The sequence below is a fragment of the Sceloporus undulatus genome, chromosome 2 (assembly GCF_019175285.1).
Source record: "Sceloporus undulatus isolate JIND9_A2432 ecotype Alabama chromosome 2, SceUnd_v1.1, whole genome shotgun sequence".
Taxonomy (NCBI): Eukaryota; Metazoa; Chordata; class Lepidosauria; order Squamata; family Phrynosomatidae; genus Sceloporus; species Sceloporus undulatus.
In genome coordinates, this window is record NC_056523.1 from 252412302 (window position 1) to 252435642 (window position 23341).

At 39.3% G+C, this 23341-nt stretch overlaps 1 protein-coding gene across 5 annotated transcripts in view; it reads left to right on the forward strand.

The window, feature by feature from the left end:
• LOC121922612 (aminopeptidase O (putative)) overlaps positions 1 to 23341 on the forward strand; it is a 228779-nt gene that overhangs the window by 65987 nt on the left and 139451 nt on the right. For all 5 annotated transcript variants that reach the window (XR_006102196.1, XR_006102197.1, XR_006102198.1 and 2 more), the window contains exon 6: positions 20559 to 20748. Coding sequence is in view for 2 of the 5 variants with exons in the window: in XM_042452230.1 (XP_042308164.1) it covers positions 20559 to 20748 (190 nt within the window). In the remaining 3 variants the exon portion in view is untranslated. The remainder of the gene's footprint in view (positions 1 to 20558; positions 20749 to 23341) is intronic.

Sequence of the window (23341 nt, forward strand, 5' to 3'; positions counted from 1 at the left end):
ACAGACCGCCTCGAAGGGGCTGCTTCAAGCTGCCCCTCCCAAAGGCAGATTGGGACAGTGGCAACCGCACACAATGGCCCCAATCAGCCTTTTTGCTGGCTGAAAAAGAAGTGGCAAAGAGCTGCTCCATTTTGTGCTGGCAAAACCCCAGCTTTTCCTCCCCACCACAGCAGGAATCCAGTTTTAGGATGCCCCAGTGACATGCGTTGTATAAAGGCTGTGCTGCCGGAGCACCTGGAAGCTGGCATACGTCCTGGCAGTTTCGCAGCTTGAAACTGGCTTCTGGGTGTCTTGGGAGTGTGTGTCTTCTGTACGCCACACCTCCAAACCAGCTGGAAGCTGGCTTCTTATGCTGGTTTGTTGTAGCCTTTACTTACTTGAATACAGATAAGTTTTTAAAAGTGGGTTATTCAGTCTTGTAAGTATTAGGATGTCTTTGGCAAAAGCCCTATTTCAATAAGAAGTTGTACTACTATTATTAAAAAGTAGTATTTGTCTATGAGGCTTGAGCAAGAGACATCCCAGTAAACTGCCTAGGAATGCAGTCTCTTAGAAACAGGTACTTTCAAATCTTCACTTAAGTGCATCCATTTTCATCACACTGAGAACTGTGTTCTTGCTCATACAATAGAAGAACTGTTAAATGGTTCTACTGTGTCACATTGAGAAGACACTTTTTTCATTGTATCTACCAATCAAATAACAATGTGCTTAGAAGCTATCTGAGCCTGGTCATTCTATTTTTATGCAGTTTTGTTGGCTCAAGATAAAATTGCTGCAAAGCTTTATTGTGAGCTGCAGTCTACACTTTGGATTTTGTGTAAACTATGGCTTTGACTTCCAAGGCATCTAGGACAGCCTTCCATAAATGTCTTTCCACTGCCTTTTTTGTTTTCAGCTCATCCTTTATTTATCACCCACCTATAAGTCACTTGCTCTTGATCACATAATTTTCAGGCTTTTTGACACCTGAATGTGGTACATATATAAACAATTCTCAATAGTGGGTGATTTTTAATCTTCTCAGTGACAATAAATCTGTCATATATCCAAGCAATGATATACATTTCTTCATATTTTTGTCCTGTTTTACTCATTTTAGTGATTGCTTGATTTAAGAGTGTAAATATAACATCCATTGTTGTTGCTAATATCTAGACATCAGACTTGTTCCAGTAGACTTGGCCATTTCCTTTCAGCTATTTTTTTTAGTTTGCTTATTGGAAGCAGTTAAAATATTGACCACATGGTTTTCCCCATCTTTCTCCCTTGTGAATAAATATGGGAATGGAAGATGCTTATTGTGAAGAATTCAGAATATATTTTAATTGATGGTTTATAAAAGAATGTTAGTTAAGACACTCCAACAGCTGTCACCAACTGGTTTCAATCTTTTTTTTTCTGGGAATAGCAAAATTAGCTATTTCTAGATTTATTTGTCACATCTTATTAGTCTACATATTGATACCATGTTTATTTTCCAGGTGCCAATTAGGTAGCTAAATGGGTAGTTTTCATGAACAAGAGAGGTATCATATGGTTTAGGGAAATCCAAAGGTTTACAGAAGTATAAGAAATATTTACAAAAGGAAATTAACCAAAATCTACCAATGAGGACTGAGTGTACTCTGTGGTTATAGAATGTCCATAGTTAATAGAAACATAGAAAACTCAGTGAGAAGGGAAATGGAATGGGGTATCTTGAAAAAAGGCAAGGCTGCCTGCCTGAATATGAACACTCCACACTGCAAAGCTTTCACATAGAATCTAAGATGTGGAAAGATATGGTTAAAAAGCAGTGGTATGTGAAGAGAAGTAGGCTCTAATATCAGTGGCTTCCATTAAAATAAACAGAATGTAATGCCCAACACTGTGGTGAAAGAGGGAAAGCACATTGGTCAAGATATCCACCTCTGAATGCAACAGGACTGTCTCTGAAAATCTCAAATTTCTGGCAGGGAGAAGGTGGTCTTTCAGATACTTTGGCTGTAAGTCATTTAGGTCAACACCAGCATCTTGCATTGAGCTCTGAAGCAAATGAAAGCCAGTGCAGTTCTAGCAAGACTAGTATTACAGTGCGCCCCGGAAAAAGTACTTCCAATGGGGCTCAAGCTTACGCACTTTTTCTCTTACGCGGGGGGGGGAGTGTCCGCAACGCAACGGATCCCCCAAGTAAAGAAAGGGCACACTATATATGATCTCTAAAATGCATGCCTAACACTAGACTGGCTGTTGCACACACACACACACACACACCCTGCTCTTCAGCCACAAAGACTCTCAGAGCATCTTACAAATGATTAATTAGACAGTTTCCTGCCCTCAGGCTTACAATCTAAAAAGACATGACACAAAAGGAAAAGGGAATGGCAGTGGGGAAGGGGATCAGGTCCAGCAATTCTTCTCTCCCTCTGAGGCATGGACCATGGCAAATGGACTAGCTGCAGCTTCCAAGCATTTTTCAAGGGCAGCCATAGGTACACTGCATTACAGTAGTCTAAACTGGAGGTAACTAAGGCATGAACCACTGTGATTAAGATCCTTCTCAAACTGCACTATAATACCACTATATTCCACTATTAACTGCCATGGCAACATCTGGGCATTTAGAATTTGCAGCCACAGAGCTTTTGGGTCTCAGTAAACTGCAAACCCCAGGATGTTGCTATGGCAGTTAAAGTGGAAAACAGTGCTATAACAATGTAGTGTAAGGGTCTATCATAAAATCTCATACATTTCAACCATAAACATGGCTAAGACTGGCTGCAGTTGTATTTCTGAGATTTAAGTTGATATGTAATTTGCATGTCCTCTGATGTAAATGTACTTCAATTTTGTGAGATGCAGAGTATTTCCAGTAGTTAAATGTATGCTGTACTTTATTTAAATGTTCATTATGCATGATGTTTCAATTGTGTGCATGAACAAAACCTCTGCAGAAGTGAACCAATTTGTTTTTTCAGTAACGTGAAAATTTAACGTTAAATAATAGTCTCCTTTATTGTGATTACAAATACTGTATTTCACTCTTGGAATAGTTATGTTCACAATGTAGTAATATTTTTATCTTAGCTTAATCTGTAATGGACTAATTGGGAGCTTTATACTTTAGGAAATGATCCAAACATCTCTGAAATTAGTGGAAAGACACCTACTGATAATGCAAGTAATTCCAGCTTTGATAGGAATGTACTGCAGTCTGGAAAGATTTTGTAACATATAATGCTTTTTCTCCAATATTGCAACACATCAGAACTGTTAGACAGGCCTTAACACACTATTTTCTTGACATTTACTAAATACGTGTTTAGAACAAGTTTATTCTATCACTTTGGTATAATAGCCCATAGTATTCAAAGCTGCTACTCAGTCTCAGAATTCCCCTCGCTTTCCATAGCTTTGTGGCATAAATTCAGTAAGGATTGCCAGAAAACCACTATATGAATCAAAGATATAATTCTGCTAAAATATGAGATTGCTATTCAAACTTTGCAATTAACTTTGTGTGAATTAAAAATATACCCACACTATGTCTATATGGCTATATCTGAGAGCTAGCTATATCCCTTAGGGAAAGGTAAAATCATGGAGGCCCCCCCCCAAATGCCACTTTTACCCCATGCCCCCTCGTTGGACTGTCTGGTTTGTGTATGTTATACATCCATGGGAATTGTTGCACTTTCATTGCTTTGCTTTGCTGCAGCCCCACATTTGCACTGAGACATTTATATGCAGCTACAAAGCCACACGTTTTCTGCCTTAAGTCACACTGTCCCGGCTTTTTCTCTTTCTCTGGTTTTTAGCACCAGAGTATGCCTTCGGCCCAGTTTACAGCTGTTTTCAAGGTGTGTGTCGTCTAAATGCCCCATCTTCAAAATGGCTGGAAATCACTTTATTTACCTGTCTGTTTTACCCCAAGATACCTACAATGGTGCTTTGGTCTAGCATCATCTGGTAAACTTTACTTTGATTTTCAAAGTATGATGATTCTGTACACTATTATCACTTAATCTTACTTCCACTGTATTTTAATAAACAAGGATGTTGTAAATATAATTTACCTTTCTAATTAATTTTTAAGACTTGCAGAGCAATCTTTTTAAAAATGCAGCAAGTGAATACTTTGTAAAGACCTTGGTTGTTTGTCTGCTGTGAAGCCACAGAACTCCCCAACAATTTTGCTCAGGAAAAATTTGTTTTCTGGCCTCAGTTGATCTGTAGCTCTGTTTGAACTGCATAATCTGTGGGTTGCCGTAAAGTTGTTACAAATTGGAGGGCTGATATAATATGAAATGAGGCACTTCGCCTGAATGTTGCTTTTGTTCCCTCCTTAACAAATTAGCATGTTGACATTTGTCACTGATGGATTTTATTATTTGCTGAAAGGGTTTTAGGGGAGTTTGACAGCATGAATGGTTTTGTCCTACAGACTTTGAGAATCGATAAAGGCATCTTTGTTCTTTGTGCAAAACACACAACAGATATCTTATTGACTGACACACATAAAAAGGAAGGCTTGTATAGCTGTCGCACAAAATAAGCTAAGAAAATAATTTTGAAGCCATTGCTTATTCTGTGTTCTCTATCCCTATGTGTCTTTCTTTTTGTTAACATGTATCCCATTAATCAAAATAACAAGAATTGGTAGATATTCATTAAATGGAAGGCATTCTGTTCCATGCCCTGAATAGTTTGCACATGGTTTTTGGAGACTGCTATAAAATCAATATGTTTAATAGTACAGTAGTATTGATTTATCTGTAAAAGTATCTTAAGCAAGGAAGAACTAAGCTGGGTGCTATACATCCTATTGAATGTATTAGAATGTGTATTGTATAACAAGCTTACTGTATCCTTGCATGTCAAAATAAATTTAGGCAGCATTGGATTCATGCTGCTTTGTTGCTTTTTTCATGCAGAACAAAAAGACTAGACAATAATATCCAAACAATGTTGGATGTTATTGGATTTGCTATATGGCCAGCATGGTTACCCCTAGATATTTTTGTTTTTTTACAAAGACAAGACAATATACAAAAAAATTAAGCAAAACCACTCAGATATTATGTGCAAATCTGGCAGTTTGAGGGTTCCATACATATTGAAATATTTGTTGGCATAGAAAAGAAGTTTAACTAGCTGTAAGGAAAAAAATCTCCCTCTCTTCTTTGTAAAAAGAAATTACAGTCTGGTTCTCATGACATACTGGATGAACTAAATAAGATTAGGCATTGGTAATGGTTTTCTTAATGGTTGCCCCCACCTCTCTGTTTCTGGTGGAATAAACTCTTGCCAAGTATTTGGATATTTTTGGATTTCTCATAGTATATGAGACATTTTTCTTTCCTCTTGGTTTGATCAAGGCACTGAATACTGAGCAATAAAAGATTTTTCCAAGTCTTTAACATAAACATGTCATATGTGTTAGAACAAAAAAGTATTGTTCAGAAATATGCTGAATAAATTGAATTCTCCCTTCCACTAGACCTTAGTTCAGTTATTGTTGTGATATTTTCTTCATACTCTATTGGCTTCAATAACTTTTAAAGGTAAAGACCGAGAAAAAAAATCCCTTTCATTTTTGAAAAACAAAAGCAAACAGCTACTACACAGGCTTTTAGACCTTCTGATATGAAGAAATGGTGAAGGATTCTCTTCCTGTCCAACTCTGATGGCTGCTAAGGCTCCTTTCTCCCTGAAATTTCTAGCGTCTTAGTTTTAAAAGCTTCTTCCACACTATAAATTAATATCAGTTTTCCTTATAGTCCTGTTTGTGGAGATCAGTGCCTGAGAGAATGCCTAAAGCTATTACGCAAGCTACACATATTTGAAGCAGGGAGACTTTCACCTTCTAGCTTGTATTCCTGACCACGATGCTGCCACAGCTCTCATCAGTGAGGCTGACGTATGCTTAAGATTTTCAAGAGCATCTCAGGAGACATAACTGACTTGCAAGTAGTCAGCTGCAAAAGCTGTTTTTCTGTTATGAATTTGAGGGATGGGAATGACTTGTATGAGGGGATCAAAAACAGCAGCATGGAGAATATAGCTCATGATGTTAAGTACTATGGGCTATTACCGTTTGCCTTCGTTCCCCCTTGGGAAGGGCTCCTGACTATAATTCAAGAGGTTAATTCACAAACACAGAATGCACTCCAGGTCTTCCTGTAACACCTATGATGGAAAGCTCCAAATCTATTGGAAGCAAATAACAGTACAGTAATCAGTGACAGATGTGACAAATGTTGGAACTAGAAAGCCCTGTTAGGGACTATTTATCATGTGTATCAATTTAGTAATAGCACTTGAACGCTTACAGGGGCAATAGAAATTTCCAAGAAAAAGGGGAGATTGTGTTGTTGTTTGTTGTTCATAGTGGCTAATTATACTATAAATAGGAGCAGTGGCAGATAAAAGGGTCTCCCCCCCCCTTTAAAAGACATCATTTTTTGAGTGGAATCAGATAAATGACAGAGGTATTTTCTGGCTAATATATTCTGGCTAGTTTATTTTAGTATTAAACTGAAATTATTATTATTATTATTATTATTATTATTATTATTACGCTTAATTGCAGGGAATCCAAGAGGATTACAGCATTAAAACAAATACAGTTTAAAAGGTATGTATTAAAAATACCCAAATCCCTATCCTTCCCCCCAGTTATAAAAACATAAGTAATGCTTAAAAAGGATTAAACCAAAGGGACATTAAAAGCAATAATATAAAATAACAGTTAAAATAAATAAGAGATTTTGTAGCAGGGTCCGAATAGGATAGAGATGAGAATGGAAAAAAAGGAAAAGGTAGGGAGGTGGAAGAGGGGAGGCAGGTAAGCAGGGGTGGTCTAGTCTGGAAAGGCCTGTGAGCTGCACCCATTGCAATAAATAGCTGAAAGTTAGTGAAGGGTTGCAGGTCCCACATATAGTCCCCTGACATCTCCACTAGGTCTGGGAAGCCCCAGAGAGGCTACTAGACTGAGGTGGCTGGATGGTAACTGTATTTGGTACAGTATAAGGCAGCTAACTAATTCTTTTACAACACAACAGCAGAGCTTTATGCATTGGACCCAGTGGTTAATGTAACCCATGCATGATCCGAGGAGTTACAGTCTCCAAGCACTTTGGTGTTAAGATGATGGGTTACCATTGCCAAAGAGAAAGATCCCGGGATAGAAGCTGTTTTAGGTAACTTTAGAGGGGTTTTCTTGATAGCCAGTGTGTTGTAGTGATTTGAGCACTGTACTACGATTCTGGAGACCAGGGTTTGAATCCTGACTTGGCCATGGAAACCCACTGGGTGACCTTAGGCGTATTACACTCTCTCAGCCACAGAGAAAGGCAGAGGCACACCCCTTCTGAACAAATCTTGCCAAGAAAATCCTGCGATAGGTTACCTTAGGGTTGCCATGTCAAAAATGACCCAAAGGCACACACCACAAGAGTGATTGCCTTTCAGTTGAATACTGCAGGTTTAGATTGTCTTGATGCCCTCTTCAGATGCTGTCTTGGCTGTATGAGACTCACTTATTCTGTGTGGCTGTCAGGATATCTAAAGGGCCCTTACTCTGGTCTTTCGTCATCTCTGTGATAATAGTAGCGTTCTAAACTTGTGAAATTGCTAGAATAAGCTACCTCCACCCTACTCAGCTGCAAAGGCAGCCAACATGGACTTCACTTTACACAGATCTCAGCTTTTTGACCTGGTGGAAAACCAGGGCAGTCTCAGATGATCAAATGTACTGGACAATTAGGTGATAAGCTGTTACTGAGGCCAACAGGTGATAAGAGAGAAATTGCTATCTGAGTTCCCAAGGAAGGGAATGGCAATTTGCAGTCTATAGATACTGCTGAAGAAACAAAAATAGGTTGTCTCTTGCTGACTGGAAAAGAAGGCAAAGTGTAAAAAGCCTTGGAGCTAAAATTTCAAAGACATTTGTAGGCTTTACCCACATGATTTCCTTTAACTTTGAAATGAGTCATATGCCTGAAATCAGGGTGTAGTGAATGTACTTTTTATATAGTACATTGAATTACTCTGTCTTTGTGTGGGAAAAAACTCTGTTGCTACCTAAATGAAGGCATTAAATGCAGGGAAAATAGTTTGACTGAGCAAGACTTGTAATTTGTGTTCTTTGCAGTTACTTGTGTTCTGTGCTTTTCTCGTAAAAAAAGGGGTATTTACCCCATTCTGTTATTTTTGTGTCTGTAGGAAGAGCTTTCATCCCATATGAATGGTTGTGAATACAGAAAAATATGTTTTGTAATATTAATTAATGGAAAGTATATTGATATTGAGAGCTAGTATGGTGTAGTGGTGTAAATGTTGTACTCAGACCCTGGGAGACTAGAGTTTGAATCCCCACTTGGCCATATAAACCCACTGGGTGACCTTGGGCAAATCACACTCTCTCAGCCTCTGAGGTGGGCAAAGGCAAACACCCTTTGAACAAATCTTGTCATGAAAATCCCATGATAGAGGTTCCTTCAGGTTGTCTTAAGTTAGAAATGACTTGGAGACATGCGACAACAACATATTGATATTGCTCTGCTGTGTGGCACCAAAAAGCCAGAAATCTTGATCCATCTTTAAACCTTGCCTTTAGACTCTGGCTTCGTGTGTGTGTGTATGTGTGTGTGTGAGAGAGAGAGAGAGAGAGAGATAAACTAGGAGTCCCAGTTTGGATGTAACACCTGGCTTTTTCTGCATGATGAGTTCTTGGTAGCTGAGCACACTCCCATTAAATAGCAAAGCCAAATGGATATCATGCCCCCAAAACTTTACTTTTTGAGCAATAACCGAGGATTCTCCAGAATTCTTATAGTTTTGTGCAAATGCAGCCCATATGTAGTGTTAACCAAAGAATAAGAATGCACATTCAATTGGGTTCATTCATCTCAGCTGTTTTTGTTGATTAAGTGCTCCATAATGGGAATAAACTATTACACTTTTCTCTGTAGTTCATTTTCAAATTGGCACCTGTTGTGCGAAGTTAAAGGCTTTCATGGCCGGCATCCATATTTTTTGTGGGTTTTTCGGGCTATTTGGCCATGTTCTAGAACTGGGCTATTTGGCCATGTTCTAGTTCTGAAGATGCCAGCCACAGATGCTGGTGAAATGTCAGGTAGAAAATCTTCTAGAACATGGCCACATAGCCTGGAAAACCCACAAAAAACTATGGCACCTGTTACTCTCTTCAGTCTTGAAGCAATGCTGGACTTGCTGACAGAGAACTAACTTTCATGCTGCTTAAACCATGGTTTTAATTTCATTTCCCCCCTACATATTTGGTAAAGAAATCTAAAAAGTTAAATTAATATCCTATATCTTGAATAGGTAGCAAAGATCTCAGCCCTGATAGAAGACAGTGTACACATGCATTTTCCTCAGAGAGCAATGGGGAGGACACTTTCCATATATATTTTCTGAACTGGTTTGTCCTCATGGATAAAATAAGCACAAGTGCTCAGAGGACCTATAGATATTTTATCTCTATTAACAACAGCAAAGTGAGAACTGGCCACAGTGTTCCAAGTAATGCAGTCCATAAGGTGAGGCTACATATAGGTGATCTTCCAAGGAAATTATGTAAACAGGTTTAAGATTTGGTCCCTATAACAGCCCTTTTGTTGAAACGTTTACCTGAGGGTACACAGATAGAAAACAAACTATTACTTTGATTTCTATAGGGGATATTGGGAGCTATGCCAGGTTTCTGGGAGGGATTTTTTTTAATTAGGTGTGGTGTTTAGTCCTTTTTACTCCACCCATGAACCTGTTCTGTCCTGCTTTTGAAGTTGTCTATAGCTTGGTTTCATGTTGTATAAATTATAAGTTATAAATTCAAAGCAAAGCATCTTGAGGCTATTTATAATTTAGGTAGAGTTGGTCAAATCTTAATATTACTTCATTGGGGCTTCAAGCAGAGAAGCAAGTTAATAATATTAATTATATCCACAACTTCAGTCTTAAAGGGAAGTTTCATTTTTTGCACAAAAGAAACATGTCTGATTCCTTTTCCCAGCCACAGAAAAATATAAGAAATGTCATTTGTATTCTCTCATGGAAACATATAATAGGAATGTCTTCTGTTAGTTGAAAAGACCAAAAACAGCGGAAGAAGATTATCTTGGGGAGCAGACTAAAAAAAAACGTGATTTTAATTCATTAAAGATGTTCATGCTGGATTTGGTATTATATGGAGTTTGGAATACAGAGCATATTATAAAATGGAGACTTTATTACAGAGGATTCTGGGAATTGTAAGATTTTGTCACACTAAGTTTGTAAGGTGCCACAATTGCATTAGTCTAGGAAATGCAAGCATACTGGGTTGGGGACATTCATTTTCTCACAGTTCTATCAAATCACCATGATGCTGCCTTCCTCACATTGGCCTTCACAGCCATGCCTCACTGCCTTACCCCTTCCCAGCATGTATTTTGGTCTGTATTTATTTTTATTTTTAAGACAGTTGTGCAATCATGGCAACCCATTAAGTTGAAAGAAAGAAAGAAAGAAAGAAAGTAAATTGAGGAGAAAAGAAAAGAAAAGAAAAACAGACTGCTTGGGAATAGTAAGGGGAAGAGGGAGAGGAGCAGAATCATGCCCACTCACACCTTGTGACTGCCTGCAAGATGGAACTGCTTCAGGAGGAACTTATCACACTCACAGTAGTGAAAAAGCAGACCAGTTGGGAGGCACTGATAAGTTTTGCCTGTAAATGAGAAGGAGCACTCGAGAAGCAGATGGACTACAGTTCAACTACTGGACAGGCACAATGTCATGTGATAACATATGGCCACAGATTCAACTACTGTATCTTGCTCTAATTCTACTTTTCAATCATTGTGTGATAAAGTCTGTAGTTTGTACACAATCCTCTGAACCCAAGAAAATGTCAGTCTCAAAGAATCTCTGTTTCCTCTGTCTTTCATGGGGTGAAATTTAATTTCTCTCTCCTTGACTTCTGGCTTGTCATCACATAGAAACCAATATAGTGTGCCCCCGTTTTACGCAGGCACTCCATATGCGGCTTTCAGCATACACTGACAGCTGCGCCAGAAGAGCCCGTTGCGCACTCCGGAAGAATGAATGGGGCACGTGCCGCAGGGCACTACGTGCACGAGCCCCATTAATTCCTAGGGGGCTTCAGCATACACTGATTTCCCCTTACGCGGAGAGATCTGGAATGGATCCCTGCATAAGGGAAGGTCTAATCAATTGTTGAACAAGTCAGAACATTAGAACAAACTCTATTCCATTGCATAACAAACTACTAACATTAAAAATTCCTGCTTTTCTAAACCATGATTCCTGGTTTGTATATTACAAAGAGCCAGGAATTGGGGGTAATGATAATAAATTGGGCCAGTGTCTTCCTTCCATCTGTGTAGAGGAGAGGGGGAGTCCAGCACTTAGGATGACCTCATAGGAACTCTATTACATAATATTAAACCTTGGCTTGTGAATCCATCTAGTGTATGCGGCATGAAATTAGGTTCATGGCTGTTTGCTTAGTCCCAGTTATCCTGTTATGTTGGAAGAAATCCAGAGTTAGTAAGAGGAGCAAATTACACCAATTTTTCTCTGAAACGACAGTGGGAATCATGCAGTCCTCCCAGAAATTGACAGACTATAAATCCTAGCAGCTAGTGCTGAAGAATATTGGGAGTTCATAGAATCATAGAGTTGGAAGAGACCTCAAGGGCCATCCAGTCCAACCCCCTGCCATGCAGGAAAACATAACCAAAGCACCCCCAAGAGATGGCCATCCAGCCTCTGGGTAAAACCCTCCAAATAAGGAGACTCTATCACACTCTGAGGGAGTTGCAGCCCAACAGCATTGAGAAGCTGTATGATTTCCACCACTGTACTCACAACAGCTGAATGGCTATATACAGAAGGAGGCTGTGTACAGTTTTAGTCAGGCGTGAGGCCCTAGAATTCAAAAGTCACTTAACAGCCACCCTTTCCCAATCACAGGGTGATTTGTCCTGTCCATCCTGATGTCACCTATGATGAGATCCACATGTGTGGAATTTCCTGGATATTGCATGAATGGCAAATTTGATTTTCAAAGCTTTCCATTTGCGTAGAGAGTGGGAGGAATAGTACATGTGTTGAACACTTCACAAATTATATTCACATCATCAGTTTGGTTTCATTGCCCACAGTTCTTGATCACCATAGCAATCTTTATACAAATACTCACAGTATATCCTATGTTGCTCAGACTACTCTGGGCAACACCGGACACCACAAGAAAAGTATATATGTGCACAAATATAGAATCCCATCTCACACACACACATACACTCTACCAGAAGCAATGGTGGAAAAATGCAGGACTGATATTCAGTTTCAAAAGAGGAAATTAGAATTGTTTAATTATAAGAAACTAAAAAGTAGACCTTAATAATGAGAATGTATTTTTTTTAAATGCCACAGTGAGACTAAAGTAGAGTGCAGTAATAATAACAGAGAAGCAAATATAAGCTATATAACAAAAGCTTTCCAAGGTCACATGGGCCGCTGTTAGTACTGTTTGCACACATATATTTTACAATGTTGGGCTGTGGAGTGGAGTCAAAGGCTTTCATGGCTGGCATCCATATTTTTTTTGTGGGCCCTTCAGGCTATGTGGCCATGTTCTAGAAGAGTTTATTTCTGACATTTTGCCTGCATCTGTGGCTGGCATCTTCGGAGAATTCTCTGAAGATCACATAGCCCCAAAAAATGACAAAAAACTATTGGGCTGTGGAGTTTGACATTAATTCTCCGGATTGGATCCCAACTCAGTGGACTTGGCCATTCAGATCATTGCCAAAATCAACTGGCACTGGAAGTAATATAGAACTAATAGGTCCCATTCTTTGGACTATTTGTGCCAAAGTAACCAATTACCTTTTGCTGCCCTGCAGTGTCACCTAATTTAGACGTGTCTTTGATAAGCTGCTGAGGATATTGGGCTGGAGTAGCAGCCAACATGACTTTGGTGAGAGAAATAAAGAGCAACCTTTGAGACTCAAGTGGAAATAAAGCTCACATAATCCTGTCCAAACTCTAAAGGAAGTGCCTTAAAATGAAATTCTGTTCCTCCTGACCTGGTTGCAGTACAATTCATGTATGTTTTTGACCATGTAGGCAACCTTTCTTCTTATTTTGGGTTTGGGGTTGTTTTTTTATCTTTTCATAAGACACATTTTTCTGTATAGTGTATGATTTTTTGAAAGGTACTTAAAATGTAAGTTGTGTTTTATTTCATCATATAAATATGGCAGATGCTTAAAATGCAAGCTGCCTGCTTGCCTGTTTGTAAGGCCTAAAGCAGGGGTAGGCAACCTTTTTGAGCCGGGGGCCGGGTTGCTGTCCCTCAGACAACTGGGGGGCCGGAGCCAAAAAATAAATAATTAAATAATTTAAAAAAATTTAAATATATAAATAAACCAGGACAAATGTAGGACAAAATTTTCAAATGGAAGACACTTTTTTTAAAAAAAATGGAGGACACACGAAAAAAATTGCTGATTTTTAAAAATATGTTAATATAAATGCATGTTTCTGAGGCTTCTATAGACAATTGCCCCCCAAAGGCCCCGGCGGCAATTGGCGGCAGGACCAGGGCCGCAGGTTGCCTACCCCTGGCCTAAAGTTACTATTGTTTTGTTTCAGCCAAATGGCCAAAAGGCTGCCAGCAGTATGTCTGGAATGTTATTTACTTGGTACATTTCTCAGCTATTTCTTTTGTAGCACTGCGTACACCGCAGTTAGGGGTCATTTACTTAAAAATGACCAAAGCATTACCCCCAAGTTGCACAGTTATTCTTCTCAACGGGGGCTTTGTAATAAAAGGGAGTGTCTCATTATGTAGTGTAGCTTCTGTACTTTTTTCTGCTCTGTGCTTTTTTTGTTCTTAATAATTTGAGTTGGTTTGGGTGGAGGCTAGGGGAGGGGCTGTTTATTCTTGCTCTTTGTTCTCAGTGACTCTGTTCTTTTGCTTAAATGCGTCAGTGTGTTGTGGTGTCTTTTGTGGTATTAGCTGATTTAACTCCATCTGACCTGCTTTTCTATGTTTTACTTTGAGATTGTTACTCTGTCTCTGTGTGCATGTGTTCTCCAGTGGAAACCAGAGTTTTAAAAACATGCTCCGAAATGTACCAGGTTGTTTCATTTCTGCAATTACTGTTATCAAATATTGATAGAAATGGAGACTGCAGCCAGGAAATCAGAAGAAGATTAAGAATGGGAAGGACAGCTATGAAAGAACTAGAGAAGGTCCTAAAAAGCAAAGATATACAACTGAACACATATGTTAGAATCGTACGAGCCATTGTATTCCATATTGCCATGTATGGATCTGAGAGCTGGACAGTTAAGAAGGAGGATAGGAGGAAAATCAGCTCATTCAAAATGTGGTGCTAGGGAAGAGTGCTAAGGATTCCACAAACAAACAAATGGGTTCTGGAGCAGAACAAGACAGAAACCACCCTAGAAGTCAAGAGGATAAAACTCAGGTTGTCATACTTTGGACATATCATGAGATGGCATGAATCATTGGAAAAAACAGCAATGCTAAGAAAAGTAGAGGGAAGTAGAAAGAGAGGAAGTCTGCATGCAAGATGGATGGACTCTATTAAAGAGATCACTAGTATGAGTTTGCAGGAGTTGGGCAGAGCAGGGGAGGACAGGAGGTCTCATCAGCAGGGTCACTGTTGGTTGAGATTGAATCAAGGGCAGTTAACAACAACAAATTTTCCATTTCTGAAAAATATCTACCTTTGCTACTTTTGTTTAATAATAACACTTAGCCTGAGACTCCTATAAGCTTATTAAGTATTTTGTATATGTTTTGGTCATTAATAAAGGGATTTATTCTTTAGAAAAATAATAATGGATCAACGTGGCTGTGAACATTAGGCTAATTAATTTCAAACCTTTATTTTTCTCACTCCATTCATTGTAAAATCAAGAATTAGCCCCACAGAGTTAATTTCTCTGATATGGTCACACTCGGTAAGATGGCTAGGTGGCTTAACCAGTCTTGCCTCATTGCAAAATTCTTACAGTTTTTGATTAGTGCTAAATTGGAAAGCATATAAATATTTTAATAGAATAAACATTTTCTGTCCATAAAGATACCTGAAGGCACACAACATATGCATACAACTTGATGAAACTTCTTTTAGCATCCACCACAGTCACTGACAGTTTGCAAATGATCTGGAGGACTATGAACACTTCCTTGAAAGTTAGGTGCAACTATTTCTTGTAGCTCTTTTAATAATATAAGTGGGAGAAGTTCATATTCTTTTTTACAAAGTAGATTTGATCACCCCACCCTGGTGCAGTATTTCACAAGGAAATTTTTCAAAAGGCTCTGTGGGATACTTCTCAAATAGATTTATAGAAGCTTTTTCACTTCCCCAGGCACAAGAGTCATATGTTTCAGAATCCTTAGTAATGTTTTTGTACTAATGTTACTCATAAATTGTAATTCCCATATATCACTGAATGGCTGTGACGTAAACAACTAGCTAAATTAAAATTATACCTTTAAATTACAACATTAAGAGGTGGATGTTATAAAGGAAGATTTGTTATCTTCATTGAAAGCAGATAAAATGTTTTTTCATTCATCTATTTATTTAAAGAAATATAATGTTGTGAAGTAGTAGTATACATTTATGACAAATCAATGTTTTAAAATTATTGCATTAACATCAATGTGTTGTATAATAAAGATTACCTTTAAAAATTACAGTATCACACACACACACACACACACACACACACAGCCTAAATGTATTTACATGTACATTGTTTCATTTGGGTTTCATTACATTTAAAAAAAATAATTTTCCGAATTTAATTTTCTAAAAAACCTGGGGCTTCTCCTTTCTCTTCCCATTAAGCTGTGCCCCACTCACACCATCTCTTCATCGTTTGAAAGGGGACTCAGACAAACACCACAGCCCATTTCTTCCAAAGGCAGATGTTTGGAGAGCAGTGGTGTCATCTAACAAGACTTGCACCCTTTCCTCTGCACCTCCCTGGTGATGCCCATGGTTTAAGTGCATAGGTATACTCTATTCTAGAGAATGGCCTTGGATTGGTAACAGCTGAGGAGACACAGCAGTTTAGAATGTTTCTTGGTGGCGTTGTCCACATGGGCCAAATAAAATGGCAAGCAGTCCAGATGATGAAAGGTCCACACCCTTTCCAGTTGGATCGAGGTGACATCCAGCCAGTTTAGCACTGAAGCTGAGGTATGTCCCCCTTAAAATATTTTAAAATAAATAATCTTTTGCTCTGGATTTTCCTGGACAATCCAAAGCCCGCTGGGGAGCTGTTTATAATATTTATAATTATTCCGCTGTGCTGTGTGGCATTTCGGCAGCAAGTCACTCATTCTGTGGTCAGAATAAGGTGGCCAGCCATGTGATTGATGCCGGGTGCCTTATTCTTATCTCAGAGTGAGTGATGTGCAGCAATGGAATTACAGTGGAGGCCCAAGGTACCAGGGGCCATTGGGGCTGTTTCCTGGAGTATTCTGCCCATGCAGACACCACCAAGAGGCCCTAATGCTATTTCGGACTGGCTCTATTTGTACATAAACTGTAGATCATGCCAGAGGATATATATAGAATCTTATTTACTTGTATAATATCTTCTGGCATGATCTACAGTTTATCCTTTTCTCCCTTATAGTTTTAATGTATTTTAATGATTTTAATCTTTTTAAACTTGATTTTAGCATTTAATTTGTTTTAATTATTGTAGTAACATAATTCTGTTTTAATATACTATTTTTGTATGTTTTTAAGTGTATGGTGTTTTTTTAATGTTGTAAGCTGCCCTGAGTCCCAGCCTTGGGAGAAGGGCAGGATGATAATAATAAAGATGATGATGATGATGATGATTATAGACTGTGCTAGGTTCCTCTAGATTGCTAGACTGTTTTGGAAATCCAGGGAGGGAGCTGCCAAAGTGTCCCCAAGGAAGGCAAAGGAAAGGATGAGTCAGCATGATTGCAGGCAGGCTACAGAGACGATAAATTGAGCAGCACCATTGGATATGTGTGTGTGTTTCCAGTAGAGGTGGGAGAGGGAAAGGAGGGTTCCAGGCTGTTAAAGTAGATCAGCGGTACCAAAGGGACTGGTGGGAGGGCTCACAAAAATGCAACAGTTATTGTATTTTTATTGAGGAATAATAATAATAATAATAATAATAATAATAATAATAATAGTTTATTTTTAGCCCACCTTTTTTGGTGGATCAAGGCGGGTCACAATATAAACAATAACAATAAAATACATATAAATATAAAACCACAAAATCACGATTTCCTCCCTCCCAATCTTAAAACAGGATTAAACAGTGAACCAATATAAAATCAGATTAAAATTTGAATACAATAACAAAACCATCAAACAAGAGGTGGGACATTCTCCATGGAGGAGGACAGCTGTGTCAGGATTTGAAGGGTTAAAACACAGCATACAGGGAAATGCTTGATGTATGTGTGTGTTTGGCCATGAGCATTCAGCAGAGTGGCAAGGTTGATCTAGCACAGCTGAAGCTCATTGTGTCAAGGACTCTTCAGTGTCCAAGTGCAAGTAGCCATGGATGATGAAACATGTCTGGATTGCACAGGAAACACATGACATGGCTACACACCTGAACTCACTGGGTTTGAGAGACCACATGGTCTGGAGACTATATAAGCCCAGGGGTTGCAAGGGTGGGTGTGGGTTTGAAGTAGGAGTTGGATTGGTATGTTTTGGAGTTTTAGAGATCTGGTTTTGTATTATAGCACTGTTAATAAAGAGCACATTGGGGACTTTTGTTTCTCTGGTGGTCTATCAGAAGAAGCTACAGCATCGGTTTGCTGTGTGTCCCTGGAGGTTCCTGCATTGCTGCAGTACCTGGAAGACATCCAGTTGCTGTCATCCCAATTGGACTCTGGGAGCCACGCTTCGGCTTCTGGAAATTTGCCAGCTCTGTTCCAATGGTCTGGCTTAACCCCAGGACTTGTTAGAGTTGCTGACAAGGGTTGTTGGACCCCAGCAGTTGCGCTGACAAGCTGTTCATATTAATGTCAGTGGGGCGGGAGGTCAGTCTGGAAAGGCCTGTCAGAAGATAATCTGTCTTAACAGCCTTTTTGAAGGCATCAAGATGAGTAATATGACAGATCTCCTTCGGCAGGCCATTTCAGAGTTTAGGAGTGGCAAATAAAAAGGCCCTCTGAGTAACCGCAGCCAGTCTGGTCTTCTTAGGCTGCAGCAGATTCATCCCAGAGGGCCTAAGTGTGTGGGGTGGATTATATGAAGTCTACTAATTGTACAAGTCTCAAATTGAGTCAAGTTAGGGGTGAAACAGACCGCCTTGAAGGGGTGTTCAAGCCCCTCATTCCAAAGCTGGATTGAGCATGCGGCAACTGCATGCTGCGGCCTCAATCTGCCTTTTTGCTGGTGAAAAAAGGAGAAGCAAACAGCCGTTACTTTTTGCACCGGCAAAAAGTTGGCTTTTTCACCCTGGTGTGGCAGTAAGCCAGCTTTAAGGAACTCCAGTGGTGTAAATGCCGGAGCACCTGGAAGCCTGCTGCCATGTAAATGGCTTGGCAGGTTCTGGGTGGTTTGGGAGTGTGTAACATATAAATGTCTGGAAGGCAGCGTAAAAGGGCTGTCTGTTTCTGCCCTCAGTGTTTCATTTGGGATAGTCAAGTCCAAGACAAATAAGTGAATTGACTTAAGTCCAATTCAGTGGTAAATGACTCAAATGTATATCACTGAAAATAGGCAACACATAGCCCAGTAAAAACAATAAAATCAAATGAACTTACAACCACGACATATATTCTGCAGTCTGGAAACACATGTACAATTGGCCTGCCCCATATGTGGGCTTCCCATACACAGATTTGAGGTCACATGGACAGGAAGCCCCATTTTCATGAATGGCGCACATATCACACATGGGAGCACGCTACATTCATCTAAATGGGGCTTGAGCGTGCTCAGAATTTGCAAGAGTCTGCTGTATATGAGAGAAGAGAATACTAACCAAGTGAGTCAGTTTCAAGAACTGTAGTGGTTGGGCCTCACATACCTCCAGAGGAACTAAGTTCTACAGATGTGGAGCCACCAGCAAAAAGACCTTCTTCCTTACATCTGATAACCAAATTGATCTCAACATAGTCTGTTATGCAGGGCCTGGGAAATTGTGGGAGGATGGTATGAGTGAAGGTAACTCAATTCCAGGTCTTTGAATAACTTGCTTTTCATCAAGTTATTGATGAAGTTATTGATGAAGCCCTCCCTTCATCCTCCATCTTGAGGGAGAAAGAGGCAGGCTAGCTCCAACAGGCCTGCCTGGAAGAAGAAGAGCCCTCCCTCTGGTCCATCTGTCTTGGTCCAGGCCTCAGAGGGAGAGAATAACTGCTGGACCTGATTCACTCTCCTCTCACCATTCCCTTCTCCTTTTGTGTCGTGTCTTTTAGATTGTAAGCCTGCGGGCAGGAAACCGTCTGTTATCCCTTCTGTTGTAAACCGCTCGGATTCCCAGCGGGTGGTATATAAATAAATCCTATTATTATTATTATTATTATTATTATTATTAGTTATTTAGCATTTTTAGCCACTTATACAATTTGCCTGAAATGTTTTATAGTTGTTGTGTTTCTTTGGCTGTCCAAAGTATTTCCCCCAAAGCCTCTTTTGTTTTATGGTATCATCATGGTCCCAAGGAGAAGAAAATTGCTTAAAACAGTTATAATTTAGAATTTTATAAGAAATTTCTAGTTGGTGTTTCTACAACTTTTCTACTTTGTGCTCCTTTGCAGTATGGCTGCAATGGTAGCTCCTCTGCCCTCTTTTATTTAACTAGCTTAAACAGCATTTGTGTGTAGCCACATCATGTAAATGTACTCCTTCATATAGAACCTCGCACAAATCTGAGGATCTACTCAATCACAAATGTGTTTTATAACCTACAGCCATTTCCTGTTTTAGTGCCTGTTTTAGTTTCATTATGGGCTTTTTGTTCCCCCCTTTTTGTCTCAACAGTTTATAATTTTCAACATCTATAATATTCCTTTTCAAGTAAGCACTCCCCTTCCCGTATTTTTTCCTTCTTTTTTGTCTTTTTGTTTTTCTTGGTACTTTGATCAGTTAGTCAAAAATACCTATGGTCTATATTCACACTTAGCCTTCTTTATTATCTTGGCTTAAACATAAATGCTTCTATTGAAATAAATCACCCTTGTAATTTGAAAAATATAAAACTTTGGTTTAAGTGAAGTTACAGGTAATAGACGTTTGATGGTTGAATATGAAACAAATGCTTGGCAGATTATTTAGCTTGAATCCAAGCCAGAAAACAATAAAGTGCAATCTAATTCCTAAAAATGTCTGAGCTATAAACTAACTGTCATGACATAGCCTGCATAAAGTAATAACAGGCTGACAAGGTTAATAAAGTCTACATATTGCTATAACCAGGCAGTGCATGCTGTAACAGGTCCATAATGTGTTTTGTCCTTCATTCATATTATGCAGCCCACACATCATCTTCCTATCACAGAGCACATTATCTGGTGGAGGCCACCTCTGTGGAACACGCTTGTGCCATGAAATTGCTCATTCCTGGTTTGGGTTGGCCATTGGGGCCCGTGACTGGACTGAAGAATGGCTAAGTGAAGGATTTGCCACACACCTAGAAGATGCTTTTTGGTCAAGAGCACAGAAGGTATGGCTGCAAAAGTCTCTCTCCTATAGAGTCATGGGATAATCTTCAGTGTATCTTTTGATTAATGAGAGCAAATATCCCATAGGTCCCAACTTAAGTGCATGTGAATTATTATTCTCCATCAGGCAGAAAGTTGGTTCACAGTAGTTGTATCCACTTAAAAATTTAAAGTTTAGGCCTGGAGTGGACAATCTGTAGCCCTCCAGTTGTTTTTGGTCTGCAGCAGTCATCATCCCAGTGTGTGTTCACATCCATTTAATCCCTCCCTTTGTATGACAAATTGGAACGTCTGAAACTGGACTATTGCATCTGAAGAAGCCAAAATCATAATGTGCCTTAGACCTATATTTGTTGTTGACCTACAAATCTTGTCTTCTTTGTGAAGAATAAATCATAATCTTGATTTAGGACATTCCTTTCTTAGTTTATATGCCTCCACATCTGAAGGTAGGGATTCAGCAAGAGCGAATGGACTGTGTACACAACATGCAGTTCATTCACATTTGATTTATTGAGTCATAGTAAGTAGGTTTAAATGGTTAGAGAATATTGCTGTTGGCTAGTTGGAGATTTCAAGTAATCTCACTAAGGGAGCAAGAACATGATAATTTTCTGTTGTTAGGGTGCTTCCAGACAGAGGAAGCACCACTACCTCTCACAATAGAAACACATTGTATGGCTACTCCAGCTTTTGTCCTTAAGATATTTTCTTCTTTAAGAAAAATATGGAAGAAATGGGAAAATATAAGATCAGTGGGGAAATCTAAGAGGCTCTCAAATTGAGGTCATCACCTGGATTTCTTATGAGCTTTCCAGAGTCCCCCCTCCCCCAAAATCTGGACCTCTAAGAATCTGTCAGTGTGATTGCACAGTAAAAGTCTTGTCCAAAACATACATCCCTAGACTCCCTAGTATGGAGCTATGCTGCCTCTGAACATGACAGTTGTGTTTGTAGCTGCCCTGGCTAATATCAATCCTAAACTCCATGTGTTTGGCCATGAGTTCAAACTAGATGATATCCTACATATGGGAAGTGCATTAAATGGAACTGAAATGGAATGGTAGTCGAGAAGGTGGGATTGTTAATCTCTTCTTTTTATCTCTAACTAATGTGTACTAATTTTGTTGTTAGAGCATTAATTTAACAGCATGCATACCTTCAGGTGAAGTATAAATAGATGTGAAAATCTTCCTTACCATAGGTGAGAAATTAGATATTCATTTATCAACTAACATATTGTCCTAATTCATTTTCTTGAGTATCACAATAAGGCTATGGAACAGACATATTATCACCAAGAAGACCAAATGTTTTAGAATAAAACTCCCACATCTTCTGCTTCTTGAGGCTGGGATGAATAATAAAGATAAGTATAGTGATATACCAAGAACAGTTATTGAATAAAGAGAGGCAGTGTGGTATGGTGGTTTGAGTGCTGGACTAGGGCTGCACTCACACTGCAGAAATAATCTAGTTAGTTATTTAGCATTATATATATTATAAGGCACCCGGCACCACTTCAACTGTCATGGCTCATTGCCATGGAATTCTGGGAACTGTAGTTTTGAGAGACATTTACTTTTCTCTGTCAAAGAGTGCTGTTGCCACAACAAATTACAGTTACCAGAATTCCATAGCATTGAATCGTGACAGTTAAAGTAGTGTCAAACTGGATTATTTCTGCAGTGTGGATTCAGCCTAGAACTCTCGGAGACTGGGCTTGAAATCCCCACTTAGTCAGCAAAACTTATTGGGTGACTTTGGTCAAGTTACACTATCTCAGCCTCAGAGGGAAGTGAACCCCCTCCAAACAAATCTTGTCCAGAAAAATCATGATGGGCTTGTCTTAGGGTCACCGTAAATAACTTGAAGGCAAACAACAATAAATCCCAAGTAACTGTTCTGAATATGAATTTCATTTGCTTTCAGTCTCTGAAGAAAAAAAATCAAACCCTCTTTAGCACATTTAACTGACTACTGATGTAACACCTCTAGCAGTCTTTTTGCTAAGGTTGTGCGGGTGTTAGAAAACCCCAAATACTATCTTTTAGAATCTCGGCAGGAAGAGTAAGCCATTAATTTGCCTAGCTCAGTATTGTCTACAGTAGCTTACCTTTCATCATTCCTGGTTGTAGTTTTTGTAGTCCAAGAAATTTGCAGCTGCTAACTGCAGCTTTCCAAAATAGCTTCATTTATATACCACTTCATACTGAACTAACAGTGTCTAAGCAGTTTACAACTGTAAGGTAATTGCCCCCAACAATCTGGGTACTCATTTTAGCGACTTCGGAAGGATGCAAGCCTGAGTCAAGCTTGAGCCCTTTTGCTGGTATTGAACTTGCAACCTTATGGTTTGTGAGTGACTGGCTGCAGTACAGGCATTTAACCACTGCACCACCAGGGCTCACTTTCCAGAGAGAGAGAGAGAGAGAGAGAGAGAGAGAGAGAGATTGCCTTTTAGTCATTTGACTTGTTAGTGCAAAAGGATCCATTAATTTGAATTTGTTGCTGTTTGTTGTAGTTAATTGCCCTCAAGTTGGCCACAATGCATGCTGACCCTGTGGATGAGACTCCTCCACCACTCTGCGCAAG